At 36.1% G+C, this 16,782-nt stretch overlaps 1 protein-coding gene across 1 annotated transcript in view; it reads left to right on the top strand.

The window, feature by feature from the left end:
* Positions 1 to 16,782, top strand: part of MON2 (MON2 homolog, regulator of endosome-to-Golgi trafficking) — a 144,250-nt gene that overhangs the window by 105,038 nt on the left and 22,430 nt on the right. Inside the window, exons 29-33 of the mRNA XM_027854154.1 lie at positions 3,575 to 3,765; positions 7,112 to 7,172; positions 8,716 to 8,839; positions 14,355 to 14,562; positions 15,392 to 15,474. Of these exons, the coding sequence (XP_027709955.1) occupies positions 3,575 to 3,765; positions 7,112 to 7,172; positions 8,716 to 8,839; positions 14,355 to 14,562; positions 15,392 to 15,474 (667 nt within the window). The remainder of the gene's footprint in view (positions 1 to 3,574; positions 3,766 to 7,111; positions 7,173 to 8,715; positions 8,840 to 14,354; positions 14,563 to 15,391; positions 15,475 to 16,782) is intronic.

Genomic DNA, 16,782 nt, shown 5'->3' with positions numbered 1-16,782 from the left:
AAAACTCAGTTTATTTAGGCACCTCCTCTTTTCTATTGAGCATCCTACCATCACCCTAGTCCTCTTTGATTCCTTAACCTTCCTCTCCTGACACATCCATTCAGTTGCCAAATATTACCTCTTTTTCCACCACAACCTCTCTTAAATCTATCCCTTTCTCTCTGCTTATAGGTCTGCCACACTAACTCAGGTTCTCACCTGAATTATTGCAATTGCTTTACAGATCTTTTCTGTTCTTCATTTATTTATTGTCAATGCTCTATAAACCTTAAATGCCTTTTAGCTAACTGTTTATTTGGGTCACTCACTGAGCCTTCTTTGAACATGTTGCTATTTTATGAGGTTCATCATCTTTCATCATTCTCCTCTGTAGGATATAAAGGACTTTAAATTCTAGAGGTATATTATCCTTGGCTGCCTTATTTCTGTAAATTGTTTACTAGCTGTAAAGTTGTTCCATAGGCTTTTTTGGTCTCTCGTGCCAGTTGATTTACATTGTTTGAACTTCCTTAAGGAAATGGTATTTTTTTATGTCTATTCTTTTATCTCTTTCCTCTTGGGTGATAATAGCTTTTCTAAATAGGTCAGATTGGAGTTATTTTGAACGCATGCTGTATTTTTCATTTTTATTCTTCTAGTTTGGTATTGATTTTTGTATTTACCCTAAGCAGTGATTCGACATCACATAGATCACTGAATAAGAAATGACTTTCATATTATTAAGCAGTTGTTTACTGTTTATTAAAATATAATCAGTTTCTTTTCCCCCTGCTGTCATTTGGTGCTTTCCCTCTAAACTTATCCAGTATCTACTTTGTATGTATTTTATATTTACCTATTTATATCACCACAATTAGAATTAAGCTCCTTCAACTGTTCTTGATTTTTCTTTGTATCCTCAACATTAAGCACAGTATTTGACATATAGTGCCTAATAAGTGCTTCATGATTGTTGGTTTGTTTTCCATACCCAGTGTCTCCTGCTCTTTTCTCAAAGAAAATTCATAGCGTTATGTGAGAAACCCCTATACAGTCTCCAATCCTTTGGACTCTTCTTTCTTATTCCTGAACCATATTTTTCAGTATATATATATATTTTTTTTTTTTCATCATCTCTCATGTACTTTTTGCCTTGAAATCACCAAGCATTTTATTTAGTATGTTGATTTGATATAGAAGATACTAAGTTCTTTCTAGAATTTCTCTACTTCCTCATCTTGTGTAGCAGATTTTGGTACAGAAGCAAGCAGTTATTTTCACGTTGGTCCTTTTGTAAATTCTTATCATGAGTACTGCAATATAAGGTCATCAAATGTTCCAAGAAATGATATTTTTTGTTGTTTTTAGATAACATACTAAAACCATGGAATGCTAATGATATTGATGCAGAAATAAAAATGTAAAGAAACAAAAGAATATCAATAGATCTAATAAATACATAGAAAAGAATAGAAGGAACTATAAACAGGGGAGTTTTGTTACTATTGTTTTGAATTTCATGTACTCTTAAAAAGTCAATTGTGGTAGAAATTCAGTTTTGTAGAGATTATTTATTTTCTATTTTCTATTCTATTCTCTATCTTGAAATGTTAATGTCTGTTGATGTTTGTCAAGTTGATAATAAAAAAGAAAAAAAATTGTTAAAGGGCTACACATGATTGAGTCATTTTATCTTTTTCTTTGTTTCTTGGATTACCACAGCTGCGTGGCCAGCCTACTGGTAATGAGTCTCTCTTTATGTAACTAGCTTGGTCCTCAGAAAGCAAACTTGGTTTAATGGCAGAACCCACCAGAGTTTAACTGTATTGGCATAGCCTTCGAAAAGTTGTGGGCAATTCTACAAAACAATGAAACATTGAATAACATCTAAAATTTATGATGAAAGATGCATATGATATAAAAATATTTACAATTTATCAGGAGAATTCAAAGAATTAAAAATAAATACCCTTTTCCCCACAGATAAATGAGCAAATGATATGGAAAGGTAATTTATGAACAAGGATACATATGTTGTCATTTGAAAAAATGTTCATCTTCACTTATCAGAGAAATACAAATTAAAACAATGTAATGGACCATATCAAAACCAGTGTTGGTATCACTGTGGAGAAGTGGGCACAATTATATATTGCTGGTTGACTTGAACATTGGGATCTTTTTGGTTAACAGTTTTGTAATACACTAAATATTTTTAAATTAATCATACCCATTGATCCAGTAATCCCACAATTAGGACTATGAATTTTTTATTAATAAAAAAGTAGAAATAAGTTTTCTGTCCTGATACACTGATTGTAGGTAGCATTATTATTAATTACCAAATACTTGGAAGCAACCTGAGTTTCCAACAGTTGAGAAATGACCCCAAAAAACCCAACACACACTGTCTGTCTCCCCCTCTCTCTCATATGTTTGTGTGTGTGTGTATATATACATATACACATACATATATATGACATAATGGGATGTTGTGCTATTAAGTGGCAAATATCAGTAGTGTAAAGAAATTTTGGGGAAAAATTTATGAAATAATGCAATGAGAGCCCAACTGGAACATATATTTTATATGTGTGTACATGTATGTATATATATGTGTGTGTGTGTGTGTATATGTATATATGTATATATGTATATATATATATTTTATATGTGTGTATATATATATATATACACACATACACATATATAAATACATAGTGTGAATAGTAAAATTTTATACACAAATATTAGGGTAAAGGAACAAAAATAACACAGAAGGCGACACAGAAGAAATATCAGATGTTATGTATTTTTGTATATTTGAATTAGTTTTTTTCTAATTGTACAGGGTACTGAATATCAGTTCAGTTGGTTTTATTAATTTCAGAATAAAATGGGGGTTCCCTCCCCCTTAAATACCCTTGATTTATATTACAGCCAGTTAAGTAATAGAGATAGGGTTAACAAGATCTTAAGAGATGAAAAAGCGTGAAGATAAGGAAAAAGAATTACATTCAGGGGAAAGATATAATCCTTCCTTCATTCTTCACACTTAACAGATAGGTAGAGGTACCTGTATCCCATTGGGAGAGGAGTGCAGAGAGAAGAAGAAGAAGAAGAGAAAAGTAAAAATGTAGAGAACTCAAGTCGTTCATGATGAGTTATAAAGTTCTTGTCAATTTCCACTATTTATTTGGTTAGTCTGTTGCAGAAAAAGTTACTACCTTTTGTCACTTCCTATTGAAAATCTGATTCATTCCTGGAGAGGTTGACTCTCTTACGTTTCAGTGTCCAGGCCAGTGATTCATTTCAGAGGACATGTTTTGTGGGCTAAACAACAACAGGGTGAGGTATAGACTGAGGTAATAGGTGAAATGAAGACTACTTCTGCCCTACAGAAATGAGCTTTCAGGATCATATCTTTTTGGTGAATTGAAGGTTTGGTACAATGCAAATATAATACTGTCGCCCATTTACGTGTAAAATATTAAAAATATTCAAAAAAAATTCTCATGATGAAAAACTCTGTAAGCAATTCTTTTTATAGATTTTTGCAATAATTGATTTTCAATGTAATCTTTTTTTTTAATAGACTCTTAGGATACCTCTTAGTTTGAAGTATGCCTGCCCTTCTGAAACCACCTGGAAGTTGGCAGTATCTTCTCTGCTCAAAGTTCTGTCTATTGGACTGCCTGTTGCAAGACAGCATGCTTCTTCTGGGAAATTTGACAGTATGTGGCCAGAACTAGCCAGCACATTTGAAGACTTTTTATTCACTAAAAGGTTAGCTCATTAATTTTTAGTTAGAAACTTAAAAAAAATAGCAAAGTATTATATCTCCAGCTGGTTTTCTAAGGACCTATTTGTATTTTATTCATCAGGAATACTCCGTGAGCACTCTCAAAACAGGATTAGATAAGTTATTTATTAATTGGATGTTGTTCAGTTTTTTTCAGTCATATCTGACTCTTTGTGACATCATTTGGGGTTTTCTTGACAAAAGTACTGGAGTGAGTTGCCATTTCCTTCTCCAGCTCATATTACAGATGAGGAAACAGAGGTAAACAGGGTTAAGTGACTTGCCCAGGGTCACAGTAGTAAGTGTCTAAGGCTGGATTTGAACTCAGATCTTCTGGACTCCAGACCCAACGCTCTATTGTACCACCTAGCTGCCTCTATTAATTGGACATGTGATTTATTATATAGTAAATTATCTTTTTGACGTTTTATTCTATAGGCTGTGTTGACATGAGATATAAATCGGTATAGCCCTAGATATAAAAGGTTAGTGATTAAAGAACCATGATTTTTTCCTTCCAAGAAAGATAAAAGAGTTCATGAAAAGATGAAGGAGGTAGACTTGTGTTTGGCCGCTGGAGTCCTAGAGTTGTAATTCAACACTTGAAGGGATCTTAGAGGTCCTTTCATCCAGTAACCTCATTTTTCAGATGAGGAAACTGAGGCTGAGGGAGGTTAAGGGACTTACCCAAGGTGACAAAAGGAGTAAGCAAGAAAAGGCATGATTTGAACCCAGGCCCTCTAACTCCAGAGCCAGTGTATTTCCTCCAGTGTATTTCAGTGTCTTTATTTTATAAGTAAGGAAACAGGCCTCAAAATGTTGTCCAAGTATAAGGAAAGTTAGTTATCTGACCCTAGGAAAGAATATCATATGCATGTATTTATACGTTTGTATACATTTTGAAGTTCTTTGTTTTCTGAGCTAAGATAATCTGGAATCTATAACAAGCTGGGCTATCCAGGGAGAGGAAATGTTTAAAGTCTAGATTTGCTAACGGCTGAGTTTTGACTAATCTCTGATAACTCTGGTGGCCCCCTCCCATCAATCCTTAGATATCTTCTGTACTCTCCTTTGTTTTACGTGGTGAAATTCTGTCATGTGAGGACTTGTATCCAGGAGTCACCAATCATTTATTTAGTGCCTCCCAGGTGCCAGATCTTGTGCTTAAGTGATGCGGCTATAAAGAAAGGCAAAATTAGTCCTGGCTCTTAGGGAGTTCATAGTCTAATGGAGGAGACAGCATGCTACAACTATGAATCCATGAGATACTGGACAAGATAAATTGGAGGGAATCAGGAGAGGGAAGGGTCTAGTTCTCTATACCTTGTATTGCCGTAGCAGTAATTTGCTGCCACAAAGCATGGTTTGTTAGACTCTTCTGGGCTTCATTTCCTTATCCATAAAACAAGGGACTTCATTCCAGGTCTTCATTGGCCTTTTCTAATAATGATTAATTTACTTCTCAAAGATAAATAAAGCAAAAAAAAAAAAAGTAAAACAGCAAAAAAAATCCTTAAATACAGACAGATGTGTTCTGCTTCACATTGACTATGATAACAAATCTCTTTCCTGTCTCTGCTTGTCCTATTCTTTGAGCTTTAAAAGCAAAGTTTGTGTATTTATTTTTCATATCAGCACTGCATCGATAACCCACTGTATTTCTTAATTGTTCAATACTTTATAGTTATCTGGATTTTTTTCTGTGATTCTCAGAGCTTCCAGTCATCTCTGATCTCTTGAGAATAAAACTTCTCTTTGGAAATAGCTTGGAGTCTTCTTTCTGACTGCTCCATCTTTAGGAGTGGAGGCTAATGATATTATGTCTGTCTCAGCAGCTGATTTGACAGGTTGTTCATTTTTATTGATATAGCCCATGGCCCAGAACTACAGCCATGGGTTTATAAGGACTGATTTAAGTGATTCTCACATATCATTCTTTTTGGCTTGTGCTTCTACCCTGGTTTTCCCTTGAGAAAATCAGACCATATAACTTGTGTCTAGGTTGCTACAGAATGTGTAAAAAAGCATTCAGCTGCCGCACATCCACCTAAACTAAGGCTTAGAATACATCAGTACTTAGCTAAGGCTAAGATATCAGATATTGGGTAGCCTCAACTTAACTTGTAAGGAAAAACTTCCAACCAATTAGAGTTGTCCAAAAGTGGAGTAGGCTGTCTTGTGAAGTTTTTGCTTCCTCCACGTTGGTGGTCTCAAATGGAGTGGAATAATACTTGTTAGGTTTATAGTAAGGGCTTTTGTCCTGGTATGGGTTGGTCTAGATAGCCTCTGAAGCTCAGGGTTCTGTGAAACCAGCCAAAGTCACAGAACAGAAAGGATGCTCATCCAAAGTCATAAGACAATCCAAGGCAATTTTTCCCTCCCCAGTGGGCCCCTTCTCCCCTTCCTGGACCTATACAGTCCTGTAAGCTCATAACACCAGCCTAGGGTGGGGGAGAAGGGCTTACCACCACCACCACTACCCTGCCCACAAGGGGAAGTGATTCAAAGTTGATTATAAGTTCATCCCTCTTGGTTAGCCATAACTTCCCCGAGAACTATATGGTTGTCTTCAGACTTACCATCTTATTCCCTAGTTGCACTTTCCTCAAAAACAGGGGTGTGTGGGAAGTTGAGTTCATTAGAGAGCCTTCTTTTCCCATATAACTCAGTGAGAGTGAAGGGCAAGGTTTGATTTTTGTCTCGACATCATTAAGAGCTGTATTCTTGCTATTCCTCAGCTTCTACTTAGTACCAGAAATTCCTGTTTCCTCCAGGAATTTGGTACTGCCCAGGAACTCCTCTCTCATTCTACTTATGCTTCTCTACGACTACTGACATTTTGGGTTTGAAGAGGTGGCTGAGGGGGTGGCAGCAAGACCATGACTGAGTAGCTTTGGGTTTCTGCTCTGGAGTGTTTACACCTTGTATTGGGGGATATCATCAGTGTCAAAACAAACACCTCATGATTTTGGCAATAAAAACTTTCATCAATGCCTGTATGAATAACCACTTAAATTTATCTATACCTTTCAATATTCTTGAAAACAGAATATTATTTGTAGCTTTATAAATTTAATCAAATTAAGCTTGGGCCCAAGATTTATAGAAAGAATCTCTCAGTAGCTTTTCATTTAAACTCATTTTTATTAAATGAGGTTTAATATTATAGATTATATACTCCAAGAATATCCTAGCATAGGGAAAATTTTTTTCCCAGTATTTTTCTTAGAATCTTCTTTATTTAAATATTTTATTACATAGTGACTTTTCCAATTTAATTCTCAGAGTTTGTATTTTCTTTTAAAAAGCTTTTGTTTTTTGTTTTTTTAGTATACCTCCAGATAATCTTTCTATTCAAGAATTTCAAAGAAATGAAAATATTGATGTTGAGGTAAGTAGTTTCTCATAAATGCTTTTATATGGCTTCATGTTGAATCATGCAAGAGAATTGTTTAAACTCCAGAATTATCTAAGAGTAAATTAAGGTGACAGTTAAAACTTATTTTTCAATGAATTTAGCAAAACCTGCTTCCTTTATTATTTCTAATAGTCTGTCAAAGTTTGCATGATGACTGAATACTAATAAGTCACATTGTATAATGCTTTTGAAAATGTTTGTGTTTTGTGTTTTGGAATTGAATTTTTGTTTGTTTTCATTTTGGACTGGACCTGTGATTTCATCTGCTTTAGGAGCTCCTAGATAGGAAACTCCCTTTAGTGAGACAAGTCAGCAACAGTGACTTAATATTAGAGAGTTACCTGAGGGCACAGAGAGATTGTGCAATGCCCCATGTCCCCTATCAGTCTTTGAAGCAAAAGGGCCTTGCACCCTAGCCTCATCTTTGAGCATGGTCCTGGTCACAAAATATTTTGCATATGTTATCTTATTTGATAATTACTTATTGAAGGCTAATCATTTGCTTTATTGTTACCTGGCAGTACCATTAACTAGTTGTTTTTAATGGTAACAAAACAGTTGGATGAAGTTTTATTTCTTTAGTCTATTGATGTTGATCCCATAGACACAGTTTACCAGAGTTTTTAAGTAAATAGTAAATATTCTCTAGAAGTTTATAGAATGCTTGAGTTTTTTTGCTTTTAAATAAAATGAATGGGAGAAATCAATTTTAGATCATCCATTTTAAAATGCAGTGGCTGTCATTGTAACTGTGTTTTAAAAGAAGATAGTGCCTTACGTGTCATAATTGTATTAAAATTTCAGCTTCAAGAAGTTAAAGGAACACTAAATGCATGTGATAATGCTTTTTAAAAATAATAATAGCTCAGATTTATGTAGCATTAGTTTTAAAAATTCTTTATATGCATTGTCATATTTAATTCTCACAGCTATCCAGTAACAAAGGTAGAATAAATAATATTGTCTCCATTTTGTAGAAGAGAAAATTGAAACTCACAGAGGTCATGACTTGCCCATGGTCCAAAAGGCAGGATCAGGATTCAAACTCAGAGCTTCCAATGCTCCATCACATACTCTGTCCATGGTGGCCTTTCTCTTATTACTTAATACATCCTCATTTTCTCCAGGCTTTTTGTGAAAATCATGTAATAGATATTGGCCATAATTTTTGTGTCTCCCATAATCATATTGTAGAAAGTTGTTAAATATATTGGATAGTTTTCCATTATAGCCCCTTCATGCCTTTGGAGATGAGTATTTACTTCATCAACAGTATTATAATATAGCAGTTTTCTAATAGATTTGTAACAGACAACTAGACTAATAATCATTGTCATTTATGGTCATGCTACTTATGTTGTACATGAAGAACATTTATGCCATTGAGGGTTCTGTGACTCCCTTTTAAGACTGTGTGTGGGTGTGGGTGTGTGTACAAATAGAGAGAAAGTAAAAAGAGTAAAAGTCATTCACTTTCAGGGAAAAAACACATTTAAATGTGTTTAATTTGTTTTAGGTGGTTCAACTCATCAGCACAGAGATACTGCCATATGCTAATTTTATTCCCAAGGATTTTGTTGGCCAGATAATGACTATGCTTAATAAGGGCTCCATACATTCTCAGTCATCTTCATTTACAGGTATGTTACTTGAATGATTAAAAAAAAAAAACAGTGCTAATCAGTATTAGAGTACTTTTAGAGCAGTCTAACTAAATTATGAGCCGTATACTAGCAGTCTCCACACAGTGTAGCTTGGGGTTGAAAGACAGAAAACTCAACTAGACTAGGTGAATATGTAGTGAAAATTTTTTATGGTGTATTCATATGTACAGATCCAGATGAGTTGAATTCTTATACTTAGGAAACAGTAGACATTGGATTTGGTATTTAAAGACTTGTTCAAATCCTAAATCTTAGTTCTTTTTGGGGGGGAGGGGGCTGGGCAGTGGGGTTAAGTGACTTGCCCAGGGTCACACAGCTAGTAAGTGTTATATGTCTGAGGCTGCATTTGAACTCAGGTCTCCCTGAATCCAGGGCCGGTGCTCTATTCATTGTGCCACCTAGCTGCCCCCTAAATCTTAGTTCTTACTGCCTATGTCAGATTGATCCTCTCTGGGCCTCAGGTTCCTTATCTGAAAGTTGAGGGATTGAACTCAATGATCTCTGAGTTCCCTTCTGGCTTTTAATCCTATGATCTTATTTTTCCATTAGCTATTAATTTTGAGAGTTCAGGGACTAGAATTTAAAAATCAGTCAATTTAAATTCTACATATATGCAAAAAATATTGAAAGCAACAACCTGTATTTAAATACAATAATAATCATTAAATTTTACCACACTACAAACTTCATACAAAGTAATCTCCTATGAGACAAAATTACAATTGAGGGACATTGTGTCTGGTGTTTATCAATAAACTGGAAACCTTAAAACTATTATTAGTTCATTGTAGCTAACTCACAGACAATTGATGATGTTTTATTCTTGGTCAGATGTATGATATTTGAATGACTTGAATAATGGAACAGAAAAGATAATCAATGAGTATACTATTTACACCAGTCAATATTGAATATTTTGAATGTACCCAGTAGGTCTGTCCTGGGTACCGTGTTCTCTGTCTTTGTGTCTCCCCCAACTACTACCCCTCCTTTCCCCTCCCTCTTTTTCCTTGTCTCCCTACTCTCCATCTCTCTCCCCCTCTTCCTGTCTCTCTCCCCTTCTCCCTTTCTTCATCCCTCCTTTCTCTCCCTCTGTAGATACCACCTCCTTTCCTTTCCTCTCACTCTCTCCCCTCTTCCCTTTCTCCTCCCATGTTCAGTTGTAAATGACTCTCAGATCTATATATCCAGTCCCAGTCTCTACCATGAAGTCCAATCTTTAGGCATCTCAAACTCTGTGTTTCCAAAATAGGATTAATTATTTTCTTATCAAAACCTTTCCCTCTTCGAACTACTGAAAGAGGCTCAAAGAGCCTCACCCTCTTGCTACATACCCAGGCTTACAATCACAGTCATTCTCTCTTTATCTCATTTTCTCAACCCTATAATCCAGTCAGTTTAGGTCCTGATTACCTCTCTCCTATACTATTGTAATAGCTTCCTAATTAGTGTGCCTGCACCTGGTCTGTCCCTTTTCCATTCCATCTTCCATACAGTTGCCAAATTCATATTCCTGAAGCACAGGTCTGATCGTGTCATTCCCGTGCTCAAGAAGCTCTTCCCTCTTAGGTAGATATCAGCTCCTCTTTTTGGCTTTTAAAGGACTTGACAACCTTGCTGCAGTTTAGTAATTCCAGGCTTTCTGAACAGCTTTACTCCTTCATGAAGTCTCCAGTTAAACCTGCCTAATTGTGTTCTCTCTTACATCTCTTATCTCTGTGACTTGGCTTAAGCAATTCCCCGTGCCTGGAAGGTACCTGCTCTTTACCTCCTCCTCACTGAGTCCCTTACCCCCTTCAGAGGGCAAGTGCCACTTTTTACATAAGGGCTTTTCCTACCCACTCTCATAGTCCCTGGAAAATAACCTTGTGCTCTGTGTGTGTGTATGTGTGTGTGTAGATAGATAGATCGATGTGAGTGTGTGTATTTATTATTTGTATACATATTGTTTTCCTCCAAGAGAATGTACTTGCCCTACTTGAGGGTAGGGTCTTTTTTATTTTGTCTTTGTATTAGCATTGTCTAGCTTAGTGCTTTACACATAGTAAATACGTCAGTGAATGAGTGAATGAACAAATATTAGGAAGTTGATTAGGAATTGGTTTTTGTGTTGTATTTTACCATCTGCTTGGAAATAAAAAGAATGCCAGTATGGTTCTCTTTTTCTGAATAGGTGTTAAACATCTTAATATAACAGTGTAACTTTGTACAGTATGCTCATGCAAGTTATGTTTTGATTCTTATTCATCACACTAGTTGCGTTTCCCACTAGATGGCTCTCCTGAGTATCTTCACTCATTCCTAAAGTAGTTATACAATTTAACCAATAGGTGGTACTGTGCTCTTTTCAGAAGAAAACTCTTTGAACACTTGTCCAGGATGACTTTTAAAAATTAACATCCACCCACTAACAATAATAATAGATGATATTTTGACTTTCATTTTCTGGTGTATAAAGCCCATTTTGCTCACAGCAGGTTTGTGAGGTAGTGAAAGTAGTAGTGTCTCCATTTTCAGGTAAGGCTCATAATCAGCTTTCCACTGCTGATATATGTAAATACCTCAACCAAAACCTGAATATTCTGACCCCAAGCCTAGTGCTTTTTCCACAACACCATGTTCCTTATCCTTGACCAAATAGCCTGGTAAAAAAACTTGAAAAAGAATCAGAAATATTTACTTTTATTTATCTTTTTAGTCTTATTTGAGTTAGTTTCTGATAAAGATATGTCCTTTCTCCTTCTGAAGACTCTGCATATGTTCTTAATATCCTATGCCTTCCCATATCTACTAGATTGTCCCTTTGGTTGTCCCTTTATTCTTTCTAACCTTCTCTCCTTATGTACTGATTCTTTCCTGTAGTCTTCAGGCATACCCAGGTCTCCTCCATCTTCACAAACATTTCATTAAACTCTGCCATGCTCTCAAGTCGTCGTCCTATATCTCTTCTACCTTTCTCTGACAAAGACTATTTACAGTCATTTCTTCCTCCTGCTACTTAATCTTCAATCCTTTGAAACCTCTGTGTTTCAACCTTATCACTTCAACTGAAATTTGTCCCTCCAGAGTTAACCAGTAATCTCTTAATTGTTAATCTGAAGAGCTTTTCTCAACTCTTTGTGACTTTGGTGCTCCATTTGACACTGTTGGCTACCACCAGCTCCTGAATGGATCTTCTCTCTGCATTGAGTGATTGTTCTCCTTTCTGTCTCCTGCCTCATGATCCAAATTCCTAATACTTCGACTGTGAGCAGCCCCCAAGGTTCTGTGGGGCCCTCTATTTTTATCAGTATCTACTCCTATCTTCTCAATACAGAAGACTCCCAGATCTATTTATCTAGCCCCATTTTCTCTCCTGAGCTTCAAACCAGCTGCCCTGGTGATATCTCCCAACTCAGCATGTCCAAAACAACTCATTGTCTTCCCTCCTAAAATGTCCCTATTTTTGTCAAGTGCTCCAGGTTCATTTCCTTGGTGTTGAGGGCTCTCTGTTGCCCAACACATCCAGTGTTCAGCCACTTCTTGGCGTTCTGTTTCCACAACATGTCTAAAAGATCAATACTTGCCTCTTTACCTCTTCCATAGACTGTTGTAACAGCCTCTTAATTGGTCTCTCGGCCTAGATTCTGTTCCCATTCCAATCTGGTCTCCTTACACAGCTGCCAGAGGGATATTCTCTTAATTCCAAATCTAAGTATGGCATTCTCCTGCTCAATGAACTCTGTGGGCTCCTTGCCTTAAGGATAAAATCATAAACTGTATCATTTTTAAAACCCTCCAGCACCTGGCCCCAGTCGGTCTTTCCATCCTTGTTCTGCATTATTTCTTTTGCCACAAACCAAGGTCCAGTCTCACCGTCCTTTTCTTTATCTCTCACACACAGCACTTCATCCTGTCCTCATGCCTTTGCACTGACCATCCCCCTCCCTGGATGTGCTCCTGCTTACTCTGCCTCATGAAATCCAGGCACCACTCAAGCATTGCCTTGTTGTATATGAACCTTTCCTCATTCTCAAAAACTGCTGGTACGGGCAGCTAGGTGGCGCAGTGGATAGAGTACCTGCCCTGGAGTCAGGAGGACGTGAGTTCAAATCCGGCCTCAGACACATAACACTCACTAGCTGCGTGACCCTGGGCAAGTCACTTAACCCCATTGCCTAGCCAAAAAAAAAAAAAAAAAAAGACAACAAAACTGCTGGTGTCTTCACATCCTGACCACTTTATACATGATTTGTATATCGTTGTATACAGGCAGTGGAACACAGTAGGTGGAGTGCTGTTTTTAAATCTAAAGTCTGGTATTTACATTCTGCCTCGGAAACATATTGCCTGTGTAACCCTGGGCAAGTCACTTAACTTCTCAGTTTTCTGGACAACTCTCTCCAAGACTATAGATTGATGAGAAGTTGCTAAGCTGCATTGGTAGAAAAAATTCCTCACCCTGAGCTCTTTCTGCTAGTGAAGTCATAGGTCCCTGTTCCCTGATGGAATGTAAGCTGCTTGAGAATAGGGATTATTGAAGGGCAGAGGATCAGAGAGAGAACATAAATGTGAGTTGAAAATTTTTTATAACTGCTTATAAAAGGTTAGTCATTACATTATTACAATCTTTTTGCTCCTCTTCCTTTTTCTTCTCTTTTGAGAAATGTAAGGCTTCTATTTCTTCACTTCAGAAATCATCTCGTTCCATTAATTGGGGTAGACATTTCATTCAATTAAAGATCTAGAGATTTGTTTTTCGTACTTCAGCTTTTATTATCTCAAATGAGATTGTAATTTGTAATTGTAAATCACTTAGCACAATGCTGGGACATAATAAGCATTATATAAATGATAGCTATTATTATTTCAAAATTAAGTTAGCCTGAGAAGAGCACAAATCCACTTATAGTCATAGAAGGTAGAAACTGTTGGTGCTGGAAATTAAGGTAGTCTCACTTCAGACTCTATGGATTCCACCCTTAAGGAAATCACACACATATTCTAAGTACTTCTTTACTCACTCAGATCTTATCAGATCATTCCCCCCCCTTACCTACCAGTCCTTTTTGATCTAACTCTCAAGTGAAACAAACTTAACTAAAATGAAAACTGGCTTCTCTTTCCCTATGTCCAGAGAGAGACTTTGGAGTTAAGTACAAGGTTCTCAAAAGCTACTCTCCTGATTTAGTCTAAGCAAAATGGTGGTGGTGTTTTTTTTCTTTGCTAAATAAACATTTCCACAGAATAGCTCTTAATGAAAACATCATTTTCAGTAATAGTTTCTGTAACCTAGAAACATATTACTTCCTTATCATGAAAAGAGCTATATATAACTAGATTAATGGTGCAGCCATTTAAAATATTAATACATCTTACTTCCAATAATGTAATCTAGAATATCACTTATTTTAGAAGTCTTCCAGAGTTGTGCTTAAGATTCAATAAGAGGGTTTTAGACTTCAGTCTCTTATTTCACTATTAAATTAAAGATCATGTGTTACTTTTACAGAAGCAGAAATTGATATTCGAATGAGAGAAGAATTTTCTAAAATGTGTTTTGAAACACTACTCCAATTTTCCTTCAGTAACAAAGTGACGACACCTCAGGAAGGTTATATCTCACGAATGGCCCTCTCAGTGCTCTTGAAGAGATCCCAAGATGTCCTACATCGCTACATAGAGGATGAAAGACTCAGTGGCAAATGTCCCCTTCCAAGGTTCTGTCTTTTATTTAATTTTATTAAAAATGCAGGCATACTCTTTTTACTTATCAGTAAACAATGATTATAATGATTAATCACAACATTCTCTCTTTAGCACCAGAGTAAGGTGTAAAGCAGAAAACCTGAGAGAATAGGTTGTGTCTATTACTTATCTCTGTTTGAAATCTTTTTTCTGTTTTTACCTAACCTACTTAATTAACACCTTTGGCAGCATAAACGATATGTGTTTACTCTAGCTCAAGGGTGGGGAACCTGTGGCCTGGAGACCGAGACCCCTGCTCTTGCTCATCCCTGTCAGAAATGATTACCATGGCTACATTAACCAGAAGATAAGGCCAAGAATATCCAAACTGAACTCAATCACAGGAAACTTATCAAAAGGTTACAGCCAAGGCTTACAACGTAGCATTGAAAAGGCAGACCATCTGCAAGAGAGTATTTGGTGCCTTTAAATTGCTGCCTGTACTTGGTAGTATTCACTAACAGAACCATACTAACTAACCCGTGTTAACCTTTATTAACCTTTATTCATCTTTTATACCATCTTCAAATAGGAATACCTTGAGATTGTCCATTTGGAACAGTAGTGGTATCTTTGTTTGGGGATAGAGAGGACTATAACCCTCAGGAATTACAATTTACCTGATTTGCTCATATATTGAATGTATTTTTCATGTGAAGGATAAAAAGACAGAATTTTAAAATTAGCTTATTGTACTTCAGATTCATTTGCATTCAGTATTGTTGAAAACCTTTCCCATTATTTTTCTGTTCCAAAAGATAAGTTGTAAATTTTTACTGAAATAATTTTCACTTCTTTTAGGCAACAAGTGACAGAAATCATATTTGTTTTAAAAGCAGTCAGTACCCTTATTGATTCACTTAAGAAAACACTACCTGAAAATGGTAAGTGCTTAGAAAACTTGTTTCAAATATAAAATGTTTTCATTCCATCTTTGGTTTATTTAGGTATTATTAATGTTTTATAGAATTTATTATCCATTAGCCCTATTTCATTAAGAACCTTTGTCCATGCCACATCTTCAACTAGAGGAAATAACTTTCAATATAACTTTCTATATCTTCCTGTTGAAGACCTACCGTTTTTTTATGATCCAAATCAAATGCCACCTCCTCCATAAAGCCTTCTGTGATCATCTCAACCATAAGTGATCTCTCTTTTCTGAATTCCTCTAGTATTTTCTACTTTTGTTCTACCTTATATTATAGTTTTTTTGTGGGAATGATTTGTCTTCCTTACTAGGCAGTGGGTTCTATAAGTCCAGAGGTTATGTCTTATTCGTGTATGCATGCCCTTATGGAAGATGCTCATTAAGTATAGTGAATGAAGGAATAAATCATAGGATACTTACAAATAGTTCTTATAAAATATTACATAACTAAAGGCAATCATTTTTCCCTAGTATTCTGTTCATTTTTGGTTGTTTTTTGTTTTTTGTTTTTTTAATTTTCCCACTTTAATCCAAGCATAGTGGAGTTCATGCATATAATCTCAGTTACTGAAAAGGCTGAGGCTGGTGTCTCTTGAGCTCAAAGTTCTGAGCTGCAATGGGCTATGTAGATTGGGTGTCCTCACTAAAACTCAGTATCAGTTTAACAAGTCCTCAGAAGCAGGAAAGCTTCTAGATTGCTAAAGGAGGTACAAATCAGCTCAGATCCAAAATGGAGTAGGTCACAGCTACTATGCCAGTCAGTAGAAGGATCAGATCCTTTGAGTAACCCCTGCACTTTGAGCCTGGTGAAGATGGAGAGACTCATTCTTAACAGGAACAATAATAAGCAATAATTTCAGTCATTTCCACTCTGGACTTAAAAGATGGATGTGATACAAGATTTTGTGGCAAGTGAAATTTAATTATGCTAGAGTGAATTTCTGAGTTAAAACTGTTTATCCCTGATTTTAATCCTTTGGCATTTAGAGCTGGATCCTGTTAGTAAGAGTGTTTTGGTCAGTTGTAATTATGAGAAGTAATTTTGTTTCTTTAATATTTAGACCTCTTTTTTATTATTTTATCACCAGATTTGTTAGTATGTCAAGAATCTCTGGTTTTGTGAGTGTGGGAACTCCCTCCACCAATTTAGATAAATTTTTAGAGTATACCCTGAGACCCAGAGATGCTGAGTTGATCAGCCATGTAGGGGTGGCTGTGAACTTTGTTCTGTGAACTTTGGATTCACGCAAGCGGCTGCTCT

Source organism: Vombatus ursinus, unplaced genomic scaffold (genome assembly GCF_900497805.2).
Source record: "Vombatus ursinus unplaced genomic scaffold, bare-nosed wombat genome assembly UNPS02010320.1, whole genome shotgun sequence".
Lineage (NCBI taxonomy): Eukaryota > Metazoa > Chordata > Mammalia > Diprotodontia > Vombatidae > Vombatus > Vombatus ursinus.
Note: the sequence above shows the minus strand (reverse complement) of the source record. Positions and strands in the feature narration are given on the sequence as shown.